The 16,883-nt window shown below is 41.4% G+C and overlaps 1 protein-coding gene across 9 annotated transcripts in view; it reads right to left on the reverse strand.

The window, feature by feature from the left end:
- Positions 1 to 16,718, reverse strand: part of NF1 (neurofibromin 1) — a 102,341-nt gene extending 85,623 nt beyond the window's left edge. For 7 of the 9 annotated variants that reach the window (XR_012631651.1, XR_012631652.1, XM_074890148.1 and 4 more), the window contains exons 1-4: positions 16,437 to 16,718; positions 6,724 to 6,867; positions 4,105 to 4,188; positions 1,633 to 1,823 (exon numbers count right to left, since the gene is read on the reverse strand). Coding sequence is in view for 7 of the 9 variants with exons in the window: in XM_074890148.1 (XP_074746249.1) it covers positions 1,633 to 1,823; positions 4,105 to 4,188; positions 6,724 to 6,867; positions 16,437 to 16,496 (479 nt within the window). In the remaining 2 variants the exon portion in view is untranslated. Of the gene's footprint in view, positions 1 to 1,632; positions 1,824 to 3,058; positions 3,136 to 4,104; positions 4,189 to 6,723; positions 6,868 to 16,436 lie in introns of those variants that run through there. The other 2 variants (XM_074890147.1, XM_074890149.1) reach the window with 2 other exon arrangements.
- Positions 16,719 to 16,883: the final 165 nt, after the last annotated feature.

The raw sequence follows: 16,883 nt of genomic DNA on the forward strand, positions 1-16,883 counted from the left end.
TTGCCATGGCTTGTTCCAGAGTTACAGCTGTGTTTTAGAGATGGAATGTGATTTCTAGTACTACACACAAAAGCAGTTCTTCATTTCTTCAACGCCAGGGAAACTTAACAGCCCTCGCTGGGAATGGGAAGGTCCCCACTGCTGTGCTTTTCGTGCCAAAAATCCCCCAGCTGCTGTACAAGGCCTAGAAATATGCCTAAACAGGAAGCACAGGTCAAAGGATCAGCAATGCTAACTGTCGGCAAGCTGACCCCTGTGGGGATCAGCAACAATCGGTCAAATATTTAACTATTTATGTACAAGCCATCTTGAAGTGAAAAACGGGTTAGGGAAAAAGCACTACATTCCAGCTTACATGGATGGTGAGAAGGGCTTTGGAGCTTGAGAACTAAACCATGCTACAGACATACGAGTAAGTACAGATCCATGGACTATATTCAAGGACTGTCAAGAAACTTCAACTGAAAAATACTTCCTATAAAAGGAGCAGAAGAAATTGTTTCCATTTCCATAAGCAACAAAACATAATCAACCTATTGAGTAAAACCACATCCTCCATGCTCGCTGCCAAGTCTATGTTCTTGAAACAGAAGTTACTAAAGGCTCTGTAAAAGTTTTTTAAATATTTAAATTTTCAATTTATTAAATAATTTTAGACTGATTTCCAAAATGTTGGAGTGGAACTGTTTTTACATTATAAGGAATATATAAATCTTTGTTTCAATTAAATTGGCATACTCATTGCTATGCGACCCCGTAAGGCTGCCCAAGCTCCACTTCTAATAAATTAAGGATAATGTTAGCTGTAACAAAGTGTGATAAGAGCTAAGCTACTTCAAGCAACTTTCAAAAAACATCAAAGTATTTCAGTAATAAAAAGCTTAATACACAACTCTAGGGAACTGGCAAATGCTGAAGCATCAGAAGGATCTGGAACAGGGTAAAAAGAGCAAAGAATAGATGGAAACTTTGGGCCTGTCTCTCTTCTCACTTAGAATAGCAGAAAAGACAGCTATTTTTACAGTAAATGTGCTGTGAAACTCAAGTCAGTCAGAAGACAAATGGGGCTTTTCCAACAACTAACAAACAGTCCAGCTGTTTTGTCCCCTTCAGGCATAAGACAGATTTGACATAAAAGCCTTCAAGCAGGAAAAATTAGGAAAGAAAACAGCGTTGGGGCTCCAACAGAGCTGTAGGCAATCAGAAATTCTGCATTATAAATTCTTAAGTAAATGGATACACCCATTATCTTCAGCATCCTTTTTTTTTCCGCAACACCTTGCACCCACAAGAACTTATTCAACTTATTCAGCTGAGCTATCATTATTTTCACTCTACAACAGCATTTCACTTGTACTTATGAAAGCAGATTAAAAAAGCAATAAATGCAGCTCACAGAAAATATGCTGGCAGTAACCTGGAACGGCTATGGAACAGGTTCATTTTGTAACCTGAAACTCAAGTAAAATTTTGAAAGGTAAAGGGAGTTTCACTTAAGAACTATCTTGTTAAATATCATTTAAACAGTTAACTTTTCTGAAATTAGAAAGCCTACAATTCATGACAGATGTTCTAGACACCAGTATGCAGCAGATCTTCTAATACACTGTCAGGCTACTGAAAAACACCTACCTGGTGGAAATGCGGCTGAACACAGCATTAAAGTTATTGCAGCTAAGAGAAAAAAGAACCCCAGAGGCAGAATTACGTAGTTCAGCTGCATGCTGGTTCCCTTCACGGTAAGTGTGGATGAAGTGGCAGATTTCTGGCAGCAACTGTTTTACCAGCATGGTCTCGTCTAGTCGCATGGTATCCTTTGGTTGCTAAAAAGAAACAGTCAGTATTTCATGAAATTCTGTTTTGTAGCTTTGGAGGCAAAAAAATGGAGCATCTGCCACTAGTAGGCACAGGACCTGAACCTAAACTTCTAATCCCGCCTGCAGGCTACCATAGTGTAAGATGTCTACGGAGAGGAGGGTTCTTTCCCTTTGGACAATAACCTGTACCATTCAAACCATCTTACATTTTCAGTTAAGTCTCCAGAATACGTAGGACACCAAGTTGATCAACGTCATCAAGTATGAAGCAAAATATCAAACTAGTTTTTGAAGTAAAATACATTTCCGTTTTGATGAGTGCACCCTGTTGATCTGTCTAAAGTATGAGCAGTTGAGCATTAGCTATCTCGGCTTTGAACAGAAGCTCAAAGGCCAGAGACCCACCCTTACTTCTCTTTTGGGCAGTATTCTAACCACTGTATTTTGACAGCAAATATTTTACATTAAAAAAATGAACTGGAAAGAAAGGTGCTTCTGCCTTGCTCTTGCCTGGGATTGCTCTATATGAGTCAAAAATGGCTTAACTTTCCTTCAAAAGAAAAATCTAATTTTTGCCAGTTTGCACAGTATGAGGCATAAGGAAACTATTTACAGAAGAATTCAAAGTGAAACTTTGCTCTACTAAGAGCAAGTTTTAACAGAAGGGTCAGCATTAAAGCTTTCTAAAATTCTACCAATGAATTTACCATAGGGAATTGGGAAGTTTCAGAGACTCCCACTTAGTTGACCCGAGTCCTGTTGCCATGAGAACTTGATGAAACATTGAGCAAGAACAGCGAGCAAGAAATACGTCTGAAGATATCACAGAACACAATGCTCTTTGTATAGAACTTTGGCTCAGTCTTATTAAACATATACTGGCTCAACTTGCTCTCATTTGAATTGACAAAGCAAGAAGTATTCAGTGCAATTTTATGCTGTTCAAGTATCATCATCTATCAGGAAAAAACCACTAACGTTTCAAACAATAAGCATATAAGAAATATTTTTAAATAATTGATTTCTGAAGTTAAAACAGTTTTTCTGACTCACTGCATCAAAGACACAAAAAATGCCAAAAAGAGGTATTCACCTCAGCTGTAAAAGCTGAAAATTATTCTGGAAAATGTATTTACCTGGATCTTTTGTGAATTTAGAAGAATCCACAATTATTCAGACTGGTTTAGTACTGTAATATAAGATATGCCGCTTGACAAATCTAACCATAGTAAGGTCATTACCTTATAAAGAAAGAACCTTCAAAAACTGTTGCAGGGAAACAGCAAAGAGCTTAGATGATTTCATGAAATTCATCCAGGAATACAGCTTGAAAAAAAAAATTCCTTTCTTGTTAAAGGAATAAACCATTGCAAGTTTTGCTCACAGTGAAGTTTGGCTTTGCAATTACCCGGTTTAGCACAGTAAGTTGTACAACTGTTTACATCCCAAAGGTAATAGCAAAGGGCCTTGCAGCACAGCTCTGATTGGAAACCTCGGGACTGGACTCCCAGTGGAAGTCTGGACACAGTTAACTAATGTAATCTAGGAAACACCTGCAAAAGTAATCTTTACAACAGTGATAGCAAAGTTTCTGCTGTATATACAAGTACATGAAAAAATACTTCAACAAATGAAAGTTTTAAGAATTTCAAAGAAAAATCAACACTGTATGCAGAAAACTTAGCAGCATAAAACTGAAATGCTCGTACTGAATTATTCACTACTTTTAACATGATTTACTATCCCATTACTTTTTCTGTTTAAATCATGGGATGAAAATGTTTTGATGCATCTATTGAAAAAATAATGAGCAAAACATGCCACAAGCATTCAAAGCCTACAAAAACCTAGCGAAGCTTCATAACCAATCTAATTCTTCATTTCAGTTTGTGCCTTCCCTCACTCCAGTTCACACACGCCTCTGAGCAGAGCTGTCCAGTTGTCTGCAATTCTTCTTAACAACTTATTAAAAGAAAATCGTTATTTATAACTCCACAAATTAGCTGAGTAGTGGGAAGGACAAATTCTGAAGTTTACTTTCTTTAGCTGAAAAAAGATCACTAATTTTAGGCAAGAAAAAAGCACCCCACAAATCCTTAATTTATCAATTATATCAGCTACTTGTATTTATAGGAAGTTTTAGTATTTTTTAAATGGCACTACTCCTACTTTGCTCTAAAGCAGATGAGTTTTAACTTTAGTACCAGCAATAATAGATACACAAGCATTTGACTTGTACTAACTCATTTGATTCCAACTTAGCAATTGCTTATGCAAGCCTACTCACCCCTGCCAGACATTTTTCCAGTGTATCCAAGATAATCAGTTGAGATAGATATAAATTCTTTTCAGCAGTTTCTCCAAATATTCTCTAGAAGTAGAAAGAATATGGATTCATCTGAGACACAGAAATTTGACTTGTAACGCATTAACGTAACAAAGCGGCACAATAAGTTATGGCTCCTTTACTGCTCTGGTTTTGAGTTTAGAAATAAAGCCAACAAAAATTAGATTAAAATAGGAATTAAAACCTTATCGCTGAAGAAATATCTCTGTCCAGTCTGCAATGCCAAATCTAATAAGGAACAGTTACCGCAAAGTAAGACGAGGTACGCTGCAGCCCCTCACCTTCCCCAGGTCTATCATTTATTCAGAAATGAAGGTTATACCTTTTCAGAAACTATTTTGGCATCAATTACTGCTGACTCTTTTCCAATTAAGTATTGCATTGCCAACATCTTAATAGAAGTGATGTTACAACAAACCCATAGTGACAAGCTTATTAGAGTGTTGCAGAATTCAGCACAGACCACAGGAAGAAACACGAGACCCTCCAAGAAGATGCCACACTTCAGACACAGGATGAAGGCAGAATTCCTTCGGGTGTTTATACTAGCACCCAATTTTACTGCCAACAATAGTGACTAGTTCCAGCAATATTAAGACAGCAAAATAAAGCAGAAAAGATTTAGCCCAAAATATGTTGGTACTACTGCCTACACATGGAACACATGTAGAAGTCACCCAAAGGAAGTTATATTTTAAACCACGGGAGAGGTTAGCTCAGCTAAGTCTAAGTTTCAGCAGAGTGCAAACCCTCAAGACCTTTTTCTAAACTAAGATGATTATGACAGTCTATTGGTCTGTTTTGTTTCAGCTGTACAAATCCTTCAAAAATACTGCTGATTCACACAGCAGCTCAGTCCAAACACTGACATTTTTAGCTAGGTCTTTCCTCTCAAAATCGATGTATCATGTACAGAAACTGTTTAAATGTTTAGTTTTCTCATTTATCAGACAATCATCTTGCACATGAACACATTCCTTCATGACTATGAAGTTTAACTAAAATAAATTCTCTCAAAAGGGATTACAGGTAGCTTTAAGCAGCCTAACATCCCTAGCAGTAGGGCAACTGATTTTCTGATTTTATCAATCCTTTGTGGTGTTTTAGCAGATGCACAGCTCTATACAACTGATATCCAAAGGAGCTCACTGCAAGTTATCTTACTAAAACCATAAAAAAAAAAAAAGTGCTGCGAGAGTTTGGCCAGCTCTGTTACCTGTTTGTGGAGATTCCACATGATCACAAGCCACACTGCTTCAAAACTCAATGAATTAAACCTTTCTCATGACAAATGCAAAACCATTAAAAAAATGAATTCAAACTGCATCTTTTACCTCATAAAGGATTCCTACACCTTCCATTTACCCAACTTCATGGTAATAGCTATTTTTCTAGAGTCAACACTATGAACATCCACATTCATTTTTTTTCTTTTCTAGGTTTCTCTTCTCTTTGGTTCCACTGAGATCTATTTTAAATTACAGTTTTAGTGATGTTGATGAGTCAAATATTTTGATGGATTTCAGGAATCATTTTATGGTTCCCTTGGAGGCAGAAGAGAAAACCAGTATGCAGAAGGAAACCATCTACTAAGGCAACTGGCTCTAAAGATTTCTCTTTGAGAACTTGTAGAAAAATCACCTTGAATCTCATCCCTTTGCACCAGTGTACTGCCCTCAAGTATCGACATTAAGTGGTTTAATGAGAAGCTGTGATCCATATCAAACAATAAACGGAAGAGATGTGGATCACTCCCACACATTCTTCATTCATTTTTCTTACTGACTAGTAAGCCATCCCTTTGGAGGTATGAGCCTACAGTGCCAGTATTAGATAAGAGACTGTTTTCAAAGATTTTTCTTCCAAGGTTCTGACTGAAATTCATCTGGTTGTTAAAATACATATATATATTTTATATATATACACACACAAATGCTAAAACATCTAAACAGCCTGGAAAATTCAAATCACGCTAGGTTTTAAATACTTTTCCCTTCTTTTTCCCTTTTTCCTTTCCCAAAACAATTCCTGGCAGGACAGATGAGGGGGGAAAAGACCTCCTGGTGCTGCTGCTGAGCAGCCCCTTTGCCCTGCTGCAGTCCTCGCCTACAGACATTGCTAGCACTGCTCCCCCAGAGAACTGAGCACCTTTCCCCGCAGCGGCCAACATCCTCCCCCACCTCCCCGCAAGCAGCACGTTCTACCGGCACCTGAACACCGCCGGAGCCAGCGCAGCCCCAGGTACCTCCAGGTACCCACCCCGGGGCCAGCCACACGCCTTCCCAGCTACAGGCCACTCCCCGCACCAGCAGAGGGTTCCCCTTAGCCACCACCTTCCTTAGATTTCTCTGCCACAACTATCTCATCGCCTTCATACGAAACACAGCTCAGTGCTGTTGGTGAACTTCAGCACATGAGGATGAAAAGAAAGTAATTAAGTGTAAAAGGCGAGCAACAATCTGACTAAATTTCGAGTGACTCTCTGCAGATTGTGTAATACGAATAAATAACAACCATTTTGAAAAAAATCACCCAACAACCCAAAATTAGAAAACTTACCATGTTATTAACATTTTTTAAGATATTAGTGAGACCACTGATGACCAGGGAAAACTTGTACTTGGAAATGTTTATGAGACATTCCTTGTTGTGCTCCGTACTGACTTTGGTGTGGGTGTTCTGCTGGCTAGCCTTTATTGGAAGCTACAAAAAGAGATAAGTATTATAAGCTTTTTTACATTGGAATTTACATCTTTAAAGATGGGTTAACATTTTTTGAGATACCAGAAACAACCTTGAAAAACATTCTCCAAGAGACAAATACATTGATTATTTCATTTTCTCTACATTCATCTTTCTATTAGTTATCCATAAAACAAAATAACAAAGTTCACCTATTCCTTTTTCTGAATTGAAACTAAACCGCTGTTTTGTGATAAATTTTCTACAAACCAAATGTCAAAGCAATCAAAAGAGCAGAAAAATGTAAGATAGAATTCTGAGAAGAAACATTTCTTTATTTCAAAAATTGGCTTGTTAAATACCAAAAATCTTCACAAGGCTAATACTTAAAAGAAAACAACCTGCATCCTGAAACCTGAAACCTGCAAGGAGGTAAAATCCCAGTAGCTCACAGAGCAGGTGAGTTGGAAGGTGGCAGCAGTGGCTCCGTGCCTGTCCTCTGCTCCTTCGCCAGACAGAGCTGCCCAGGAGGTACAAGCGAGTGCCAGGAGGAGCCAACACCGAGAGCCTCCGCGGGGGTCCCCACACCAACACCCCCCACCCCCAGCAGGTCTCAGCCTCAAACACGCTTTGGGCGCTTGCGAGCCAAACGCAACTTGTGAGCCCCACCTCACCTGCCCTTGCCCAACACCCAGTGGTAAAAACTACCCTCGAGATGCATCTTTTCCAGGAAAGATAAGACTTGGAACAACTGCCCAAACCCGAGATGTTTCTCCTACTGCGCGAACACTAGGCACTTTGTTTCATGCTGTACCCAAATTCTTCAAGGGTCACAAACGAGTCACTCCCCCTGCACGCTCCTCGCTGGAGTCGGCCCCTTACAAACCACCGCGCGAAACTGTGAGAAGCGATTCCTCGGAGAAATTAATTTTACTGAGGATTTATATTTTTAAAAAGCAAATAAATGTGGGAACGGAAAAGGAATCAGTATTACCACCTCTTTTTATAATTCGCATGTGCCATTTGTATTCTAAATCGTGACCTAGGAATTCACTATCTATAGAAACTTTGCTATAACAAGTTTTAACCAATTTTGACTAGAATTCTCAATATACGTTTATTCTGAAAGACACTGATAGCTCAAAGTAAATGCCACGATGTACTATTTTTGCATTAGGAAGGGTATCTTTAAAAAAAAAATAAAAGAGAGAGATAATTTAAGAGAGGTTCAAAGAAGGCTTCCAAGAAATTACAGTCAGCTTTACAGCTGCAAAACGCTTACAGAGTAACCTTCCAGGCTGGGGCCTCTGCAGACTTGGTGAGGGTACTTTCCGTACTGTCACCCAGCTGAACCGCTGTCAGCAGCCACGAACACCTCTGCCAGCCACTGAACATTACTGTCTTCGCTGAGAAAAGTTTAAAGGTCCATACTTAAAATGCTAGATGAACTGTATTAAAGAACCCCAGACTTGGAACATTTTTTTTTCAAGTTTTGACTGCATCATTAAATAGACATCTTCCGTTTGTAGGGAAATGGATCTCTCTAATATCTAGTTTTTATGCCCAAGGGTAATTTCCTCTCCATATAAACTGTGGTTTGGTTTGGGTTTTAAGTATCGGTTCTCTTGGTACCACAGACTAGGATCCTGATGGAAATCAGCTGTTTTTTTCCTAAGAGAATGGTTGACTCTTAAAATGACTGCAGTGCCATGCTAGACCACACCAAAGACCCCACCGCAACAGAAGGGCCCACGAGGAACACTCGCTTTCGATTCAGACAGCGGCTTCGGGATCTCCAGCACTGAGCCTTGCACCAGGGGAACCGCACTCCGGGATTACCCCTCCCGAAGGTCGGGTGCTTTTCACCTGCTCAACTTACTACAGCAACAAGTTCCACAGGGCAACCAAGGTAATTTCCACTTCATTTGGTAATTCTCTTGCAAGGGTTCAGATAGTAATGCTTTAAAAGAGTGCGATGCATTTCAACTTGCTCATTTTAAAACTGGAAAAAGCAGAACAAACAGCGTTTATGACTCAAGCTTTGTTTTCATTGTTGGATGTTATTTTTACAATACATTTTCGGAAGTCATTAGTGGAAGATAGATACATTTAATTAAAAATTTCACCATTACTAGTACTTTTTATTTGAATTTTCAAGTCTCTGTGCTGACAACAGCAGAAAAGCTCAATACCAGAGTGATAAAACACTTCAGAAGTGCCTCTCAAAGAAATTGTGTCATAGATCTAGTTCTGTATGCTTCCATGCTATAGAAACATCGTATTACACGCTTTTGGAGCTTCCTGCCACAACAGCCACTGCAACAAGGTCACCCAGAAGTAAAATGGCTTTTTATACTACCATTTAAAATAGGAAACTATATAAAAAGGAAATATTAGCACTGTTGTTTTGCGTTTTTTTTATTTCTCAGCTATTTCCTTTGCGCACTCTGACATGCTGGAGCCCTGTATGTCCCCCACCGGAATGCAGTGCCAGGACCAAAACCAAACTATTTAACTTCTATACAAATAACCATCAATCTGAACATTACAAGAGAAAAAGAAGAAAAGAGAGAAAAAAGAAAGTTGAAATTTTACTTTCATTGCCTTTGATTTTATTTTAGAAAAAAAGACAGACACAAATGGTTTCCTGTATAGCTTTTGTTTGAACTAGGAACAGAAATTAAAGCAAATCTTAAATATAACTGGAGCTTCAAACTATGAACACATGCACCATTTTGAACTCATCCCAGTTTAGCAAAGGGATAGTCCGCTACTCCAATTCAGCTGGTTTGACTGCTGCAATGGGAGCAATAGTCAACAACCTTGTAACTCCACTGGTGCACGTACAACCCACCCTGAGGCACGCTGCCATACACCCTCTCTCTCTAATCCAGTTTGACTATGTCTCATTAAGGTGTCAAATAAGCTACAGAGGACAGGAAACAACAGCATTTTGGTCTATAATTTGCCTTATTTTATGCAGCAGACAAAATAGGTAGATGAAATCTGGAATTTTTCCAACTATCAAATTTTAAGTCTTTTAAGATCGATTAAAAAAGAACATTGCTGCAAAAGACAAGGAGAAGCCATTAAGTAGCCGAGCCCGACAGTTGCACTAATACAGCACACAACCCAGCGTATCCTGACTGCAGCATACAAGTCATCTGTGTATCAGGTATCGCTGAAACAACTAGAAAAGCAAATCTGTAAGATGAAGCATCAAAGTATCTACCAGCTTACACCTGCCATGCAAGCTCCCTAGTTGTTAGAACACATCTTCTGGCCACACAGACAGTTTAAGTCAAACTTTATCTCTCAAAATGCATTTCTGACTTCAGTTTAAGAAGCCCTGCTGACCTATCCACAGCTTCTCCCGAATCCGCTACTGATACAGTACTGAACCATTCTCACATGGGTTACTAAATGCAGAGAGATAACAAAGCACTATTAGGAAGAAGAAAAGCAACACAGATTATACGAGATTATTATTTTCTTTACATTTCCAAAAGGCATGCAATAACAGATGAACCTTAGGAATAGAGATCTGAACTGCACACCCTCAGGAAGACAGGATTGTTAAAACTAACCCAGCTATTAGAAGATTTTTTTTAAAAAAAATCAGTATTACCCGAAGATGCAAATACCTCTCTCAACTTGCCAAAGTAAAATTAAATTCTTCCATCTTAGTGAAAACGGTAAATTAAATCACTAATCACAAGTATTATTATTAAAAAATAGTATCATTTAAGAAAAAAATGACTAGGCCAACTCACAGATACACGTGGTCAGCTGCTAGCATCTTAGAAAATAATACTAAAACAGCACTTCAAAAGCTTTTTCAACACACAAGTTTGGCATCTGAAAAATCACCGCCCCTAAACATTAACATGACACGTTATTAACCATTTTACAACGGTGTCTGGCAGACACAAGTTCTCTGGTCAATCTTCTGTCTACAGCGATATCCAGGTCTGCAATCCTGCTGAAGAGAGAAAAGGCAAAGGTTTTCCTACGCCTAATCACTCCTGTCTCTCTCTTCCTCCAGATAAAAGTGTTTCAGTCTCTTCAGACTTAAGAGACAATAACTTTGCAGATATTTTTTTTTAAAAAAAAAAAAAGGCAAGTACTTGGCTATTCTAGAGAAAAAAAGAAAAAAAGATCTTTACAGTTGAATTATAAAAACTGGCTTTGAAGCTCTGAAGTAAGTGCCACCACAGAATTGCAAAGCTGTTTAAAAAGTGGAAAGCACTGTGATAGCTGCTAGCATGCAAGGCTGTCCTATCTTTGGAAGTGGCCTCAGTTTAGAGACTGATGTGCTTTTATCCAAAAATAGTCAGTTAAGGAACCCTTCTTTGATCATACATGTTAATAATTAAGAAAAATGGGTGTTTTCCATGTCTGTAGAAGAGATGAGCACCTGTTTCAGGTATCCTCTAGTCTGATGCAATAAGGTACAATCTTTTGCTAAATGTACATGGACATTGATTTGAAACTACCATTAATAGGCTTGAAGGTCTGTAAGATATCCCTCTCTGTCTGTTGAGAAAGGCTAACATTAAGCGATGGATTTTTTTTTTTATCACCTGTAATTAATGAACACAATGTTTAATCATCTCTACCATTTAGTAGAAGACCGTATTTAATGTTCTTATTTTCAGAGGCTACGGAGCAAGTGTAAGTGCTTTATCGCTTCAAAGTCACTATTTCAACTTCTTTGTGCAAGATACAACTTTGCAGAACACGAAGAATTCAAAACCTGACAGATAAACCCAGTGTGCCGCAGAACTCAGGATGAGAGCTGCTGCAATCACTGTCCTGACAAACCTCTTACTACAGCCAGCCGTCGCTGCCCAGCCAGGCACGGGCACTCCCCAGCTCAGCACCCGCAAGACTCAGCTTCACGGTGGTGGCACAGCAGAGCCCTCACGAGACGCACCGAGGTCTGTATCGCTTTCGGAGAGGGGAACGTGGGAGACCAGCCCAGGGGAAACTCACCACTTGTCTATAATGTGCTCCCCTTTTTCAGTAAGCAGCCTGAGAGGTCTGAATGCATCTGAGCCTTGTGCCTTTGGTTCAGATTCAGGAGAAAGTAACAACCATAACATCCAGAAAAAAAATCCCTAGTGATATCCTTAACAGCATAGAAACCTACCCAGCTTTTCCCTTTCAAATAATTTCTTGGAACTTCTTCAGTAGCCTGTAACACACAGATGTGCTGGTGAGAGACAGAAAACATACACAGCACCACTTCTTCCTCAGCATCAGTGCTGCCAGAACCAGGTACAAATCTCTTTCAAAACCAACAGGCATCTTCCTCCCAACTATAAACGTGCACTGCGTCACCTTCTAAAGAGGTTTTTTCATTTAGTAAGAGAACCTCACAACTGAGCCTTCAGAAGAACAGGGAACTCTAAAAATATTTTATATAGATTTCTCCAAAAAAATACTATTTTCAAAAGGTTAACTAAAAGTTTGTGCTGTGAACAAAGGTGTATTTACCCATAGTGTTAACAGAAACTGCTGTGTTAAATAAGGAAGGATCATCAAACCCTCTCCATGCTTTTCAGCAGCTCATTAATGGACTCAGGTAACATCTGTTGCACATGGGCCATTCCCTTATCTATCCTTTAGGACACCATCTGTGTCCAGTATAGCACTTCGTTTGAAATACACTACACACACTCTTTTAGAAAAATAAGATCAAAGCTGCCTCAGGTTTATGTTAGAGAAAGATGAAATAGCACACTTTGTGCTTAAGAGCAGTGTCATAGTTTGTCTCTGCTCTTCGTTCCTGTGGAAATCCGTTTCAGACCAGAGCAGTTGTGGAAAAAAGTTCCGTCTTCTGCACAGACCAGCCCTACCTTACAGCAGCAGATCCCATCTCACCTGGGGAGCCCGCAGCACAACTCACGGGAAATACTTCAAAATGCATCTTATTACTACAAGTGATTTCTTAACAAGCCAAGATGAAAAACAGCAATGGGACAAACCAAGCTGGTACTGGCAACCAGTGCTTTTTCAGGTCTCTGTGTATAGATTTCAAATGCTGCAGAGAGAATCAACAGGAAAAGGGAATATTTGCTTTAGTTTAACACCTTTTAATGAAAGTAAGAATCCAATATTCCTACTGCCTTTCAGTTTTTACAAAATCTTCATTAACTGAAAGCAAACATATCTCATAAACTACAACTGCAGAGCCTAAAACATAATCCACAGAATAAAGGGCTTCTTTCCTTAAAGCATATCATAACCACCAAGTCACCACGAGTTTATACAGGATTAATACCTTTTATTATATCTGATAGTTTTAAAAGTCATTTGAATGGTTTAGGCACTTTCTGACTACGCTTAGAACTATTTCACTCCTGTATCAGCCTTCCCATGATTTCAGCTTGTAACACATTTAAAAATACTATAAAAATACACAACATAAAATCGTAAGCGAACATTTCCATAGGAAAAAAGATATAATTTTATTTTACAAAGACCTGATTATGTCTGAAATCACAGGGAGTTTTACTAAAACACAGCCTAGCCTCTTTGTGCTACCGCAGACTAATTCTAGTGTGATCACTGAAAGTTTTGAAAAATATAGTAACTAGTACTATATACAAAACCAGTCAAGAGATTTCATAGGTGCTACATAGGAACTGTGATCTACCCTCACAGGTACCACCAACGGGTTCTTTCTGCACCAGCTGAAACCCTCACGCAGCCTTCAAGGGTAGCTCAGAGGACAGTATGCTGCAGCAGTTGTGGTCTCAGAAGTGAGCGCAGCTGGGCAAGACTGGCAGAATATTTGAAAAATTCATTCAGCGAGCCAGTCATTGGTTAATTCATAAAACTACGCTTGCCAGTCATTTTAGGCGCACAGAATGGTACATACAAAAGCAGATTTTGGTTAAAGCAGCATTTATAACAATAAACAAGAGTAGACAAGAACAGACTGGTTTGCGCTGATTTTTCTTGTTTTCAATACAGATTAGCATTCTCTCCATTTGTTGTTTCATCTGTCTGAAAAATGAATTCAAGCACTTAAATGAATGAAAAGCCTGTCTACATCTATAAATTTTGGTAAAAGATGGTTACATTTTCCTCCTCTGTAAAGGAAGAAACCTTGAAAAATTTTGTCTTCTCCCGCACAGAAAAATAAAAACAACTAAACAACCCACAACAAACATGAGCTCCCCTTCCTTAGCCAAACATACCAATGATACAGCAAGCAGCTGCTCCTTCAGTGCTGAATCAAGAGGTCCTGCGTTTAGAAGGGCAGACATAGTATGCAAAAACTCAAAAATGCATTATCACCACTGAAATAATGTACGTATATTCAGTATACTTTCATGGAGTATGAACTTGATGCTCAAACGAGCAGTCTAAAACGTAACAAGTAGCCAGGCACATGACTACCCAACAATGACACAACGGAAGGAGGTACAAGCAGCACATGAATATCACCATTGATTGACAACGCATTTAGTAGTGGTGATGGTGTCACAATAACCTGGCATTTGGGTATTCTGTTAAGAACAGTCACTTTTCCGCCATGAAGATCACTGTCGGACTAGGCAAGGCAGAGGAAATGATGTATTAAAAGCAAACGGACAAAATTAAGAACCCTGAGTTGAAATTAATAAATGAGAGAGAAAACTTCTCACAAAAAAAGTAGAGATTAATGTCTCATCCTTACTTCACTGCTTCATTCACTTGATGATACAGTATTTTTTTTTAAAAAATGCACTGGTTAAACAAAAATATGCAATAATTATTAAAGTTCTGTAAATATCACCTCTCACACAGGCTACACTATGACTACCACAGTCAATATTGTATTTGATGTATATTGTCCCTGCAGCTCCAATATTTTAGTGTCTCAAAGATCAGAACAGCTTTCTTCCTATCAAGGGAGGATTCCTCCCATACACCTATCTGCAATTATCCCATAAAATGTATAGAAAAATAATTCTGTTTAAAAAGCTGAAGTTCTTAACTCCTAACAGATGTTGGCAAGCCCAATTCCACAATATACATAACAAAGCAAACGACAAAGCCTAGGGCCTTTTAACACCAGTACACAAAGAAACATTTTCTTGCATTATTGGGAGCATAATCAGTACCATGCTTTTCAAGCTTATGGAAAAAATGATCTATGACTCAAGATAAGGGGGGGAGGGGGGGGAAATAAGTTAATTATGCAAATATGCCTAAAATGTATTGGAAAAATCTGCATCATTTTAATGTCAAAAGACAAAGTTTGATATTTTCCTTTTTAAAATAAACTTCTTTTACAGCAGCTTTAATATAAATGTAAAAAGGAACAGCTCATTTTTATTCACCTAGGCCACAATCTTTCTGCGGTTAAAAGCCAAGCATCGCAGAGGGACGCAGGATTACCAGGCAGGTGAACAAAATTCCATCTATAGAACCAGCTTAATGTTTTTGATAGATGTTACCCTGAACAGGGTCTCACAGAGCTGTGTCTTGTGTGACACAACGGCTGTACTTACACTATAGCAAAATGAGACAGACAACACAGAAACTGATCATTCAGCCTAAACTGAGCTCACTCTCACACGTCAGGAAAGCATCTTGGGAGTAAAAATGCAGAGTCTAAGCACTAAGCTTAGCCCCACTGAGAAAGTCATGTCACCTAATCCCAGTAAGCAGTTCCTGCATGTGGATCAGAGACATACAAAGTCTAAGACCAACAAATCCCTCTTCCTTCCATTCAGAAGATCCTTCTCCAAACTACTAGCACTGACTTTTGTAAAGAGAATATCCATCACTGTAACAACTAGAAAACCCTCTTCACCCCATACAACTGTGCTCCCAGTGATGGGGATGAAATTTCACACTGACATACACCGTTATGCTGGGGGGAACAAGGTAGGATTGCCTGAGCAGTTTCACGTAGATCTCCTTAAACTCAGTCTTGAGGCTTCACCTCCCTTCTGATGAACCAGATGATGTAAAGCGAGCACGTAAATTTCACAGGGATGTCTACGGAAAGCACACACACTTTTGGAAAGGGAGGAGGAGCAGACACGAAGCAGAACCGGGCATCTGCCCCCCCGACACTCCCTGTCCAGAGCTGCCTGATACCGCCGCTGCATCCCGAGCTGCCTGGCACAGGGGAGGCCGCTCCGCCCCCCAGCCTGGGACCCCCCCTCCAGAAAAAGGTGGGAAGCATCAGGTCGCTGGCAGGGGCAGCTGAGCGACAGGCAGCACCCGGCCCCACCCAGCCACCCTGCCCAGCACAATGGGCGCAGCGAGCAGCCGCCGCCGCCCCCCCGGCCGGGGCTGAGCGGGGCCCCGCCGCCGAGCCGGGCTCTGGGGAGGGGGGGCCCGGCCAGGCAGCCGGCGGCGGGGGAGAAGGCAGGAGGCAGCGCTCCCGCCCGCCGCCTCCGCCCCGGGCAGCAGCGGGGCAGCCTCCCCCGCCGCTCGTCCCCCTCCGCGCCCGCAGGGGCCCGCAGCGGCCCCTCACCTCCGGCAGCGGCCCGGCCCCAGCCCTGCCCCCCCCCGAGCCGGCCCCGGCCCCGCGCGGCGGGGGCAGCCGCGCCGCCGCCCCTCCTGAGGGCCGCCCCCACTACCTGCTCATCGAAGCGGTTCACCACGGCCTGCACCCACTCCACCGGCTTGTGGGCCGCCATGTCCCGCCGCCTGCCCGGCCAGGGAGGGGGGCGGATCCCCGCAGGGAGGGCGGCAGGAGAAGCGCCGGGCGAGGGGAGGGTCTCCGTATCCCTGGCGCGCTCCGGGGCCCTCAGCTCCCCTCAGCCATCAGCGCCCAGGGCCCGCCATGACACCACACCGGAAGCGGGAGCCCAGGCCGCCCCCGCCCGCCCGCCTGCCCGAGCAGCAGCAGCGCCGCGGCCGCCGCGCCAGGGGGAGCGCCGAGACACGGGCGGCGGCGGGCGGCGCCTGCGCGGCGGCGGGGACGGGCTGCGCCTGCGCGGCGGCGGCGGCGGCGGGAGGGGCGCGCCCGCGCTGCGCCTGCGCGCTCCGCCCCCGCCCGGCCTGCGCCTGCGCCGTGGCCCCGC

The sequence above is a fragment of the Strix uralensis genome, chromosome 20 (assembly GCF_047716275.1).
Source record: "Strix uralensis isolate ZFMK-TIS-50842 chromosome 20, bStrUra1, whole genome shotgun sequence".
NCBI lineage: Eukaryota > Metazoa > Chordata > Aves > Strigiformes > Strigidae > Strix > Strix uralensis.